The sequence below is a fragment of the Chelonia mydas genome, chromosome 5 (assembly GCF_015237465.2).
Source record: "Chelonia mydas isolate rCheMyd1 chromosome 5, rCheMyd1.pri.v2, whole genome shotgun sequence".
In the NCBI taxonomy this organism is placed as follows: domain Eukaryota; kingdom Metazoa; phylum Chordata; order Testudines; family Cheloniidae; genus Chelonia; species Chelonia mydas.
In genome coordinates this window covers 97324880-97339072 of record NC_051245.2, presented here as the reverse complement: position 1 = coordinate 97339072, position 14193 = coordinate 97324880, and the positions used below count along the sequence as shown (strand labels likewise).

At 40.8% G+C, this 14193-nt stretch overlaps 1 protein-coding gene across 15 annotated transcripts in view; it reads left to right on the top strand.

The window, feature by feature from the left end:
• Positions 1 to 14193, top strand: part of TJP2 (tight junction protein 2) — a 90771-nt gene that overhangs the window by 70745 nt on the left and 5833 nt on the right. For all 15 annotated transcript variants that reach the window (XM_043547671.1, XM_043547677.1, XM_027827855.3 and 12 more), the window contains 11 exons: positions 198 to 351; positions 1551 to 1662; positions 1762 to 1904; positions 2834 to 2900; positions 4681 to 4831; positions 6280 to 6388; positions 7467 to 7677; positions 9782 to 9969; positions 11363 to 11458; positions 11574 to 11653; positions 13655 to 13865. In XM_043547671.1, the coding sequence (XP_043403606.1) occupies positions 198 to 351; positions 1551 to 1662; positions 1762 to 1904; positions 2834 to 2900; positions 4681 to 4831; positions 6280 to 6388; positions 7467 to 7677; positions 9782 to 9969; positions 11363 to 11458; positions 11574 to 11653; positions 13655 to 13865 (1522 nt within the window). The remainder of the gene's footprint in view (positions 1 to 197; positions 352 to 1550; positions 1663 to 1761; positions 1905 to 2833; positions 2901 to 4680; positions 4832 to 6279; positions 6389 to 7466; positions 7678 to 9781; positions 9970 to 11362; positions 11459 to 11573; positions 11654 to 13654; positions 13866 to 14193) is intronic.

Genomic DNA, 14193 nt, shown 5'->3' with positions numbered 1-14193 from the left:
TTTATTACGATGTTTCTTTCTGTGCTGAGGTGTGTGTTTCTTTGTTTGTTTGTTTTTTGTTTTTAATTTGAAAACCTAATTAGAAAATCTGCTCACTGGAAAGGGGATGAGCAGGTCTGAGCTTTGAGATGACTTCTTATTGCCATTTGTGTTCTTAATTTTTTGCTTTTAATAGTACTTCTGCCTTATATGTACAGATTAATGGTACAGTAACAGAGAATATGTCGCTAGCTGATGCCCGAAAATTGATTGAGAAATCACGAGGAAAACTCCAGTTGGTAGTTCTGAGGGACAGAAAACAGACACTGCTCAACATCCCTTCGTTGCATGACAGTGACTCAGAAATAGAAGGTGAGGCGTCTTAGGGCCAAAAGGTAATGTCAGTTCTACTCCCTGTATAGACAGAAAGTGAAGCTGTTTATATAAAGTGTTTCTCATAGGATGGTGGTAATGCAAGTACCATATTTGATTGATACCTATATTGCAGCTATTCTTTAGAAAGACAAAGAAGCAGCAAACCCTTTTCCTTTGGTGTAGGAAGAACCTTCAGTCACTCAGCAGGCCTTGTGTCATTCAGTGATTCATTTCTAGCTGATTCATGAGTAATGTTGACTAAACAAAGCAAAGTCCAACTCCCCATAGCTAGAAGGAAAGTCATTTTAATGCAAGGCCCAAATCATGACAATGGTGGGATGAGCTCAGTTTCATTTCACTCTAAGGACATTTCCACTCTTTCCAATATTCCAGGGAAGGAGACAGAATTATGCAATCAGCGGTTAGTTTAGCCTTCTCCTACCAACTTCTTCAATCGTTTTCATATGAATAGTCCCTTTCAGCATAACCTGCATTGGGAAAAGTGCTGGTGCCTCACTGGAAACATGATGCTGTTAATTGATTCAGGAAGTGTGTTTCTGGTGTGAGAATATTCAGTGCAACTTCTTGGAGCTTTTCCTGCTGAGAATGGGTCATGGCTTGAATTTGTGGGCTACATGGAAAATTGTTTGCTTCTTTCTGAAGGACATTTAGTAGCTCAGCTTCATGTTGTTTAACAGTGAACCTTCTGGACTTTCAAAGGAGAAATTGGGGAGGGCAATGACAGACAAGCCATTTTCTTTTTATTTAATCTTTTACTATGCAAGATTCAGTTGCAGTTCTTGGCAACCACCTTCTCTTCTTCATTTTACAGTTCTCTCATTTCTATAACAATAAAAATAGGCCTCTGTGTGGTGTGTTTTTCTGGCGAGAGCTCAAACCTGTGGGATGTTAATACTAGTTGGGAAAAGTTTACACTTGCTTTTGATGCTCCTTGGAATGTCTTTCTGGATGTTACAAAACCTTCCTGAAATATTTTGTGGGAGACACAGGCTCTGAGAGGGGCAGGTCACTTTTCTTAGCCCCAGGCAAATCTTTTTTTCCAGAGCGGGGATAGTTTATAAATATTTCGTATTTTGTATCTTGAGATTATTGCAAGTAAGTAGATGTGGATAAATGTGCAATGAAATGGAATACAAATCTCTTAAACAGACTTACCGTAACTGTTCTCTCAATAGATATTTCTGAAATTGAGTCAAACCGATCAAGCTCCCCTCAAGATGACCAAAAATTACATCACTCTGATTTCGACTCTCATTCCTCCAATGAAAAACTAAAGGAAAAGCCAAAGTAGGAAGTGTTACTCTTCTTTTTCTTACTAAAGAAGACATTTTTAATGTGTACCAAATTTTGTTTTAATGTTCTCAATTTCTTGTTCTTTCCGTTAAGTACAAAAGAGGATCCACCCAACAGGTTGTCCAGGATGGGAGCAATGCCCACGCCTTTTAAATCAACCAGTGATATAGCTGCTGCTGCTGCTGTCATGATCACCGACACAAACAAAGAACCAAAGTACAAAGATGACCCGCCAGGTCAGAGCTACAAATGTCCCATTTGAGATGTTTTTTCCCTCCAAACAAAACCCATTAGCTGCGAGAGGAGAGAATTCCAAGGGGTATAAACCCTCATGCTTCAGAATTAAGCCAAACACTAACTGGAGGGAGTTAGGAAGAAACTTTTTCTATGGCTCCCCAGATTATTCCATAATTGTCTACTACAGGGTTTCGTGCACCTTCCTCATCTGGTACTAGCCACTGTCAGAGATGGGATGCTAGACTAGATGGACCACTGGTCTGATCTGGTATGGCAGTTCCTGTGCAGAGCAGCCTGCAGTTCTTCTTATCTATAATAAAGAACTAAATAACCAAGTCCTTATTCCAATGAAAAGAGAGAACAGGAGAGAGCTAAAGATAAAGCACAAAGGTTAAATGTACGTTGAGTGCTCTTATCCGCAAAAGTGAATCTATACAATTGTACTGACAAAATTCTGGCTCTGTTATCTCCCAGGAAGGTAGGGTCTGAAGGCATCTCTTATCCACATCTTCCCCAGCTGATTGACAATTGGCACAAATTGGCTCGAAGGGAATTCACATCCAGCCTTCTTGGCTGGAATAGACTGACTGGCCTTTGGGCAGACCTTAAAAGAGGACAGTTGGAGCAAGAGATTGAATATCAGATTCCTGACAAAAAGAAAATTGGAGAGGAAAAAACCATTTGACAAGGATTACATAATTGGGAGATGAGCCTGAAATCATAAGTTAATTTACTGCCTTGACATTTGTTCTTTCGTTACTTTTTCGTTTTGGATACTGCAGTCAGAGTGCCTTGTGCTTTAGGCTGCAGATCTGCACTGTTTGCTGGCATACATGATATTGTTGTAACTGCTGCCTGTAACTGAAAACCTTTCATTCTTTTATGTCTTGTTTGTCCAATTAGATAACTTTATGGTTTTTACACACAGTGTCTCAACCAAAAGTAACCCCAAGAACCTTTCTTCGGCCTAGTCCTGAAGATGAAGCAATATACGGGTATGCTTTCAACACCTGGTTTTTCTCACCATCTATCCATATTGCTTTTTTTGTTTTCTTGGGCTGGTTTCTTCATCCGTGGTTTTCCCCTATACAGTCCTATGCCAAGAAAAGATAACTTGGGTTCTGTATTAAATAGCGGACTGACAACATTTAGGATGAACTTAGTTTTTAAAAAGGAGGCCTAATGTACATGCACAAGACTGCAGGCCCCCTACATTTGTATGTACAGTCTCTGATTTCATAGTCAGACTGGTTCTAAATGCAGATTGCTAGTTAAATACCTACCTTTGCAATTTGCAGGCACAAACACAATAATTGCACTTGCAAATGTAGGTATGTATCTTTATGCATGGTTCTTGGCTCTCCTCTGTTTTAATCTATGGTCTCTACATTTCTCTTTGCATCTTAGATTTCTGGATATTAATCTATATAAAGGGCATTGATAGCTTTGAAAAGGATAAAACGTAAGAGGCTGAATTATCATAAAGTAAGGCCTAAGGTCTGGGTGTGGGGTTTTGTGTGTGTGCCTGCCTGCCTGCCTGCCTGCCTGCTTTTGCGCACACCCATTCCACAGTTGTATATACACAAGCTGGAGATTTTTGCAGCTAAATGTCTATTTTCTCAATCCCTAGTTTGTGTACTGAATGCAGCTGTGGAATCTGCACACTGAAAAGCAGGAACAAAATGTCTGTGGACCTAGGACCTAATTTTTTAAATGGGATAATGTTGACCTCTAGAGCTTTGACTGTCTAGAGTCTGATATTTGAAATCACTAAGGTGCTTTATAAGAATACAGTCTGGATGCTTTCTTTATATAAATTATTAAATGGGGAAATGGGCTGGTGTTGGGGAAACAGTAATAAATCAGTTGGAGATTTGGATTGAAGGGGTGAACCCTAAAGAAGATCTGTTTGTTCCAAACTTCCAGTAGAGAGTCAGGTTTAAAGATCTGAGAACTGATTAAACGTCTGAAAGGCTGTCTCGGGGTCAAGTCCTGTGTATTGTAGATATGGATAATGGGTACAAATTGATATGTCAGTGTTTAGTTCTGGTTCAGTTAAAGAGAATTTATGGGACAGGCTCTAACTGGTATGTTGAGCGAATGATAACAGAAAGGCAGTGCCCTCCAAGTATGTGAAGGTCATCCAGGCATACAGCATTTCTGGCAGAGAAAAAGCTGAACTTACTCCAGTACTTGCTGTCTCCTTGGAACAAGAGAGGTTTGATTCAACTTACCAACTGGGCATTCTTGACACTCTGCCCACAGAAGAAAGTCTGAAGACTTCCATGTTATCCGACTCTCCTATTAACTACCTGATAGATTATTACACTGCATTCTGCATAATGTAGAGAGGGGGAAAAAATCTGAGTGTGATTACTCATAATTCATTTAAACTGGTATATTTTAAAAACAGCTCTTCATGTGAGGCAGATGGCCCAGTGGTTAGAGTTCTAGCTAACGACTGGGGAGACCTGGGTTCAATTCCCAGTTATGTCACAGACTTTCTCTGTGGCCTTGGGCAAGTCACTTAGCCTCTCTTTACCTCAGTTCCCCATCTGTGCAAGGGGGATAATAGCATTACCCTACCTCACAGGGGTATTGTGAGGAGACATACATGAAAGACTAAGAGATTCTCACATAGTACAGTGATGGGCCATATAAGTACCATAGAGAGACTGACAGCAAGCATACTTATGAATCATTTGTAGGAAGTAAACTTGTCATATGCATAATCTTTGGCCTGACTTTTTCTCTTTCTGCATGTGAATACTCTAGTCCTAATACGAAGATGGTAAAATTCAAGAAAGGAGACAGTGTGGGTCTACGGCTGGCAGGTGGGAATGATGTAGGGATATTTGTTGCTGGAATTCAAGAAGGCACTTCAGCTGACCAGGAGGGGCTACAGGAAGGAGATCAGATTCTTAAGGTATCCATGTAAATGTTCAGCCCTGCAACTAAAACTGCTTGTTCCTTGATACCATGTGAAAGAAATCGCTTTCTTTACTTTCATCAATATGAAAAAACCATAAATCCATATGACTTTATTCCTAGGGACAAGGTCACTGTTCCTAGAGCATGATTTTTTTTTATCTGAATTCTTAAATTTTGACATCTGCTGTTGAAATTTATTAAGATTCAATAGGAGAAGTAGTTGGTTGAAATGTTACATGACACAAATGCCCCAAGATGGAAGTGGATACACTCACTAGTGACTCCTCCAGCTGAGAAAAAAGACCATGGAGCATGAGACCAGAGTATCTTCCCCTCTCTCCCACCCATCATTTAGCTTTTGTCCCTCTATGACCTGATTATTTTCTCCCTTCCTTTTCTCACATTTTAGTGAATAAAAGGTGATAGATATTATTTTATCAAAACTCCTTAGGTTTCCCTCCTTGTTGTTGTTGTTTTGTTTTTGTTGTTTTTCTACCCAAAAAATCTCTTCTGAGACTGTGGCTCTCCTCTTTCTGTCTATCATGTCTTCCTCCTGAGTTTTCTCTCCTGTCTAAATCAGTTGGGCCTGATCCCAAAGCACTCTGAAGTCAATAAAGATTCTAACTGATTTCCATGGGGTCTGTCTCAGTCCCATAGTCCCCTGCTTCTCATGTTTTCATTTCTCCAACTGCTTGCTGGCCTGAACAGGTTTTGAAATAATTCCTTTTCTGAAGCACTGATTCTCCTTCCCTGTCTCATTTTTCTCTCTCAGCTTTCCTTCTGCAAATAGACCCTGACTGGCCCAAAGACCTTGCACTGGGAGCCACTGCACTCCAGTACAGCTCTTCCCCTAGTGCCTCAGAGTTGGTCCAAGGGAGTGAACATCACTTCTATGTCCAGATAAACAGCCGAGACACACATGGAAAAGGGGGTAGGGTGAGTGCAGTTGAGAGGCAACCACAGAAAGATGTGCTCACAACGCTAGGTGACCAGGATGCTGGATGATATTGAAACTAGGGTACAATCCTGTGATGCATTATAACCATCTGGAGCATACCAGTGCATCAGATTACTTGAAGTTCCTTGATTACTTAGCACAACAGTATACTTAGAATACGTGGGATTTTAACTACAGAACAGCATAATATGTGGAAACAGATATAGCCTTACCTGGAAATGGACCTTTTCTTATGTGCCCTGGCCATCTGTGCCCATGTTCAGGCATTTTGTAGCCCTTCACAGAGTGCCCTCAACATCAGGGTACTTTCAGAATGTCACTCGTAGTTATAGGTAATCCATCTTCTACATACCTATAATGTCCATTGGCATAAACCAATGAACCTCTGATTGATGATATTTTTTTTTTTAAACCATAATAAAACAGCCTTTTCCTTTCCTCTTTTAGGGCTTTATTACACTAATAAAACATTTCTTTTGCATCAGGTAAACATGCAGGATTTTAGAGGCATTGTGCGGGAGGATGCTGTTCTCTACCTGTTAGAAATTCCCAAAGGAGAAACTGTGACCATTTTGGCTCAGAGCAAATATGAAGGTAGGCACCTGGTACCAAAAGTGTGACAATGTTTGTTATGATTCAGTGTGACAGGCACTGAAAAGAACAGTAGGCCTTTCAACTCAGCTGTGTTTTGCTGGGGACATCACAAATGCTCTTTCTCATACTCACTTTTCAAAACACTTTTTAATTGCCCTCATTTTAAGTATTGTAGAAAATTATTGCTTTTGTGTCCAGCTGACTCCCATCCTGGACATGTGGAGGAGGAGAGGTGGGCTGGCTGCTTCACCATTCAGCTGGTCAAAGAAGAGCCCTGCTCCTCTACTCATCCACCCAGCCTGTAATAAGCACCTCTTGCTAGCTCTGAACCTCTGCCATTTAGTTCTTGTCCCCCATACCCAGTCGCTTCTACCTTCAGCAGCCAAGATGCTGCTCCTTGCTGCCTTCCCCTTCAGTCATGGGATCTGTAGGGGGATTGTTGTCAGATGTCAGCAATACAGGGCTTTTATCCATGAGGCAATAAGGAGCAAATACAAATGTTTGCTTGTTTGGTTTTAGATATAACCATGCGTGTGTGTGTACTAGAACACTTAGTAATGTACACAATATTTTAAAATTGGAAATATAGGGAGAGCTGGGAAAGCTGACAGGGCTGCATGAGGAATCTGAGTTCAAATATCCAGTTCCCTGTGCTGGCAGTGGTTGGGAATGCTATGGATGCAAACCCCGAGGCAGGAAAAACAGTTTTGTGTTGCTCTGCAGTGCAGCGCACCTCTCACTTCCATTGGCTGACTGAACCAATGATGTTGACAAGTTCCAGAGTGAATCAGATGGAATGAAGGGCAGAGGTGGAGGAGCTTTTAGGGAATAAAAGGGCGGGCAGGCATAGGGAACATGCCAGTTCACCTTTTCTTTCCCACGCTGGGGGCGAAGGGAAGAAATTTCAAAGTTTTGTGACTAGAATAACAGCTTAATCTCTCCTTCACTAACCTTACATTATTTAAGGTAATAGGCTTGAAGAGCAGGTGAGTAAAACACCACCCACAGCAACTATGTCAGAGCAAGGTATGGGACATCTATTTAGCAAAGTTAAACTAAATGATGTCTTCTCTTCCAGTGTATAGAGACATAATGGCCTGTGGCAGAGGAGATTCATTTTTTATAAGGAGTCACTTTGAATGTGAGAAGGAATCTCCACAGAGTTTAGCATTCACCAGAGGGGAGATCTTCCGAGTAGTTGATACACTGTACGACGGCAAACTGGGTAACTGGCTGGCTGTGAGAATTGGAAATGAACTGGAAAAGGGCATCATTCCAAATAAAAGCAGGTACATTGATTTCCCACCTGCCCACCCAATGTTTAAAATAAGAGATTCTCACCCTATTCACCATTCACATAACCCATTTGGGAGAGGAAGGAGAGGAAAAGAACATGGACACCGTCCATCCCTCAAGTGATCACATTCATAACAATAGTGTGTGTGTAAAATTAACTTTTAAAACTGTGGAATTAGTCGGTAACAGCTGAGCAAAGATGGCCTTGTAGCGAAGATACTGCACTCAGACCTGTGAGATCTGGGTTCTAATCCCAGTTCTGCTGTAGACTTCCTGTGAGATCTTGGACTAGGCGTGTACTTTTTCAATGCCTTAGTTCTCCATCTGAAAAATAGGAATAATACTTTCCTACCTCAAATGAGAGAAGAGAAGGTAAGATAAATGAATTAGCATATGTGAGGCACTCGGGAATTACAGTGATGAGTTGTCTTAAATATAAAGGGAACCTTCCTGTATACAGTACTATAAAATCCCTCCTGGCCAGAGGCACAAAATCCTTTTATCTGTAAAGGGTTAAGAAGCTCAGGTAACCTGGCTGGTACCTGACCAAAAGGACCAATAAGAGGACAAGATACTTTCAAATCTCGGGGGTTTCGTCTGTCTGTTCTGTGTATGCTTGCCGGACACAGATCAAGGAAGCAAGCAATTCAACTCCATTCGAATTAGTAAGTACTAGCAAGGGAATGTGTTAGTTTATTTTTGTTTTGGCTTGTGATTTTCTCTGTGCTGAGAGGAAGGTGTATTCCTGGTTTTTTTTTTGTAACTTTAAAGTTTGGCCCAGAGGGAAATCCTCTGTGTTTTTGAATCTGATTTGCCCCGTAAGATTATCTTCCATTCTAATTTTACAGAGGTGCTTCTTTTACTTTTTTCTTTCTAATAAAGTTCTGTTTCTTTTAGAATCTGACTGTTTTTTTTTTTGGTTTGTTTGTTTGTTTGTTTGTTTGTTTGTTTTGGTGTCCTAAAAAAACCCCAAGTTTGGTCTGTGCTCATCTTGTTTATTCTCAAGCCTCCCCAGGAAAGGGGGTGTGGGGGCTTGGGGGGATATTATGGGGGAGTAGGAACTCCAAGTGATCCTTTCCCTGAGTTTGTCTAAATCACTTAGTGGTGGCAGCGTTATCTAATCCAAGGTACAAGGGAGAATTTGTGCCTTGGGGAGTTTTTAACCTAAGCTGCTAGAAATAAGTTTAGGGGGTCTTTCATGCAGGTCTGTACCCTAGAGTTCAGAGTGGGGAGGGAACCCTGACATGAGTGCTCTGGAAAAAGCCTCTAATACTTTTCTGTATAGCTACATGTTCTTAGGGAAAGTGTGTTTTCATGTCTTGACAATTTTAATTGTATTCTTGGAAGTACTGAGGGTGACTGAACTGTTGTAGGAAGTTTTTGGCTAAATTTGCTTTTACAAACTCCAGTTAATTCAGACAGATTTTTTAAAAGTGCTTGGTTATCTGGTGTGCTAATGAAGAATTGCAGAGTGCAGCAAAGTCGTATCTAAGTGATATTTCTTTCAATATAGTCGCAGTTTTATTTTAAGAAAAAATCTTCAATTCTCCTGTACAAAAGTTCCTAAAGTTATATGACTTTACAGTGTACTTCCATGATGTCCTGCTTGGTTTTCCTTTCCTATGTGGTGCACCTTAGTCTATTCCTTGTTATACTGAACTGATTAAGGGGGCTTTACCTTTTGGACTCAATTTAAGATATCTGAGGAAGAGATGATGGAGAGCGGGAGGTGGTCTTTAAGTAATTTGCCCATTATTTCATGATGGGTTGCTTCCTCTCTTTCCATCTCCACATACACCGCCTTTTCCTTGAGCAGCTACTTGGCATACATTATGTTTGTCATTTGCCTTAGCAGCCAGAGGATTGATTCATGCACAATAAACCTTGCAGTTGAGGCAAGTCAGAGCATCTCTCTGATATTAATTTTGTCTGCTTCAAGGCAAGAATCCCTGGATACCCCTCCAGATTGCCTACCTGCCGAGTTATCCATTGTAGTTACAAATTCATATCCTGGATTCTGCTGAGGTTCTTCCTTTAGTGTGGCATGTTTTCCCTTTGATTGCATTTTTCAAATGGATTCCATGCTGTTCCTTTCAGAGCTGAGCAGATGGCCAGTGTTCAGAATGCCCAGAGAGATGGCTCGAGTGACAGGGCAGATTTCTGGAGAATGCGTGGCCAACGATCTGGAATGAAAAAGAATCTGAGAAAGAGTCGTGAAGATCTGACAGCGATTGCATCTGTTAGCACAAAGTTCCCGGCCTATGAGCGAGTTCTGCTGCGAGAGGGTGAGTGGAACTTTACAGAACTGAGCACCTATTCACATCTTGCTGTTATTGCCCAAGTGTTACTGTCATTTATGTGGCAACTTAATAAGTGTCACCACCCATCTTGGGTTCTAGGCTAAATGAAAAGTATAACAGAAAACGGTAACATGCTAATCTCCTGGTCAAGATTCTAACTTCTGAGCACTGTTCCCTCGAAGCTGTGCGCATGTGCGCGCGCACAGATCCTAAACCCCACGCACATGGCAAAAATTTGCACAGAAGCACAACAATTTGCACAGAAGAAATTTTTTGCGCACACGGCCTGTCAAAAATTTGAGGGAGCATTGCTTCTGAATGCAGCTGTTCTCTGCTCTAAAAAGTGTCACTGCAAACGCTGCTTCTTGGAAGTCCATGTTTGTCTCTTCTTCACTTCTACATCAAATTTGTTCACTTCACAAGTAAAGAGATGTTTTGGTTTTGGTATTTTTTGGCCAGCCTTGCAAACATAACCTAGGATATGAAAATCTAGCTGTGTTCTTTCTGGCTCATTCATAGACACCTGTAATAATGATTCTTTAGGGCAAATGCAACCCTCAGTTAAACTGGTGTAATCCCATTGCTTTTATTAATAGAGTTGCCTGGATGTAACAGAGGGAAGAATTTTTGTCCCTGTAATAATTCTCCTGATGTTACATGAGTCAGGATAGTTTCCATTCTCCTGTGTTGTGTTGGTTCTACTGGGCTAAGAGGAATAAAAAGTAGTAAAAACACTTTCAGGGGACACCGAGCACAATATGGCCCTCTCCCACTGGCTTACAAGGACCATTATGTTACTTGCATTGGCCTCAGAATAAGAACATTCTCTCCACTCTTTGCCACTGTAAAGTGCTCTGACCCTGCAAATGCTTAAGCATGTTTGTAACTTTAATCATCAGAGTAGTCTCACTGCATTTAGTGCGGCTTCGAGAGCTTGTCGTTTACTGCAGGGCAGACTAGGGAAATTGTACTATACATCCTCAAATGACAGAGTCCGCTCAGCTGTTCTTGATTCTGAATAATGAGAAGGACTATCTACGTGTTTCTTATTTCCATTCTTCTCCCTTCCAACTTTTTATAAGTGTGGGTGGGGGAAACAACCCTCTCACTTTTCCCCATTGGTAAGTCATACATGAATTCCCTTCACATTAGGAAGGGTCCTGCATGAATCACTGGGAACCAAAAGATGGGAGGGGAGGGCTGAGTGGGGGTGTGTGTGGGGGAGGGGGTGTAAAATGTATAATATGGAGCTTACAGATACTTCCAGGATATTAGTCTTAAAGATTAAATTGAGCTTTTTCTGCATGTTTGTTTCAATATGTATTGCCATGGTGATTTTATATGTAAAGACCTTCTGTCTAAATATTTTTTTCTTCAGCTGGTTTTAAGAGACCTGTGGTGATATTTGGCCCCATTGCAGATCTAGCAATGGAAAAGCTGTCAAACGACTTCCCTGATCTGTATCAAACTGCCAGTAAGTCATTCATTACTTTTTCTTCAGCAGTTTGGCTCTTCAGCATTGAATTTTGGGGGAAGGGTAATTTGAACAGTCATTTCACAACTGGAAAAACCATCTGTTGTCCTTGCAGAGACAGAACCCAAAGATGCAGGTTCAGAGAAGTTAACTGGTGTGGTGCGTTTGAACACTGTGAGGCAAATTATTGAGCAGGTAAAGTATTTCTGTTTGAAAAACATTTGCTATCGGAAACAGACTTTGTTTGTTTGTTTATTTTGTTCCTAAAAACTTGGAGAAAGAATTCTAACATATTAATATGCAAGAAAATAAATGTGTTAATGTGCATTTGAAATAAAGGCAGAACTGTGGGGAAACTGGATCACCATTCTTACTTGATCCTTGTTTTTCTCATTTCAGTAATTTCCTGTGAATAAGTACTTCAGAGACAACATTAGAGAGGAGCCCACTTATGTTAGCCATGAATTTGGCCCTGTATTAATCCAATTAAAATGTTCAGATTTTTAAAAAAGCTATTTGTGGACTTGCCTAAGTTTAAACCACACCAGGATCCAGTGCTTGAACAGAGCTGGAATGTTCCAGAATGTCATCCTGGCTCTACTGTATGTATGGGTACATCTACACTGCAAGTGAAGTGTAATTGTAGAGCAGGTAGGCATTTTCACACTAGCTTTAACCTAGCTAGAATGGGTAACAAGAGTAGTGAAGATGTGACGGCCCCAGTACAAACCTGCTGAGGACTCTGGTTATGTACGTGAGCTGATAGTCCAGGCTGAAGTCTGTGCCGCCACATGTTCGCAACTGTTGTTAGCCATGCCAACTGGATTAAAGCTAAAGGTGGGTATACAATACATTTCGTTTGTGGTGGAGACATACCCTATAACTGCCAGGGCCACCTTTACCTTCATCCTAAGCTCCAACTGCAGTCGTGTCCATTAAAAAGTCAATATTTGACAATAGTTACTACCTATGTATTTGAAATAGGAAATAGCTATGGTAACTGTGTGAAATGTCAGCAAATGCTGACTTTTTAAAGATTACCACTGGAACTCCAAAGTCCAAGGATGGCAACCAGGAAGCCTGAGGGAGAGAGAACCTGTGTAGGCAAAAGAAATATGTGCCGAGGTGAAAACATGACCCCATTGAAGTCTATGGCAAAACTCCCATTGACTTAAGTGGGGCCAGAATTTCACCCAAGAAGCCTTTCCCAGAGTGTAGTTTGCATGGGATGAGGCCTACGGAGGATATTTGCTTTAAGTTTTGGCAGTATAGTAGGAGGCTGTAACCAGTGGGAAGTGTGAGCTGTGTCCTGGTTACTCACGCCACATGAATAGCAGCCCAAAGACTGGGAAAATAATTGTGGTGAGGGAAGGTGATGAGTGGGCAGGGGCACAGTAAAGAGATAGGCAGGGTAGGAAAAGAAAAGAAAATCTCTATGCAAATAAAAGGAAGATAATGAAAACAAGAGTGAAGGGAATAAAGAAATGGGAAACAGAGTAAGAAAGGTGCACACAATGTCAGAGTTAGTATATTTGTATCTGAGTTATAGATTCCAAGGCCAGAAGGGACCACTGTGATAATCTAGACTGACTTCCTGTCTTATGCAGGCCATAGAACTTGCACAAAATATCAGCTCTTTTGGATGTTTCTAATCTTGATTTAAAAATGGTCAGTGATGGAGAATCCACCATGACCCTTGGTAAATTGTTCCAATGGTTAATTACTCTCATTGTTCAGACTGTATATAAGATATACATTTTTAATTTATTTAGCTTCAACTTTCAGCCATTGGATCGTGTTATACCTTTCTCTGCTACATTTAATTGCCCAATATTAAATACCATGTTCATATACTGTTTTATTGAATGTCCAAAAAATGTCGGTGAAAGGAGAGGGGAGGTGCCCATTGTAGTCCCGGCATGTGGTGGGATTTTGGGGAGAGATTTGGGCCCCTTATGGCCCTGGTTGGGAGGGCCATAACTGGCCTTTTTTTGTTTTCCCAGCTCTTTCATTTTCCAACTACAGCATTGACTTGGGCCTTGCTGCTAATAAAGGCTCTTTACCAGACAACATTCTGGTTGTGCATTCAAATCTGTAGGCTCTACAGCTTTAGTCATTCTAATAATGTCAGACCATCTGCACCATCTCCCCAGCAGGAGGTTTTCCATTATCTTCATATCCTCTTCTTGTTAACAGAATAAACATGCTTTGTTGGATGTGACTCCTAAAGCGGTGGATCTGTTGAACTATACCCAGTGGTTCCCAATTGTAGTATTCTTCAACCCAGACAGTAAACAGGGTGTGAAAACTATGAGACAAAGGCTAAGTCCCACATCTAACAAGAGTTCCCGGAAACTTTACGATCAAGCAAATAAGCTGAAGAAGACTTGCTCCTATCTTTTTACAGGTAAGCAAGAATCTATTTCTCTTCCGAAAGAGTGGTGGATGTAGGAGGAAGAATGTGTGTGTTTGAGAAACTAAATTAATACTGTTCAGAGTAAGAGATCATCTTGTACAGTAACTTGTGGTCTTGTGAAAACCCTTCCTAGACAATTAGGAGTTCACTGTCTTGATGTATTTCATTATAAAGAAATGTTCATATTGAACCTTACTACTGTAATAAAACTATTGCTGAAAAAAAGTGAATAATTAAAGGGCTGGCATTTATTCAGCCCTTTTTTTCCCCACAAGCCAACAAAAGTGCAAACATTGTCCTTTAGAAAGTGGTCTAGTAA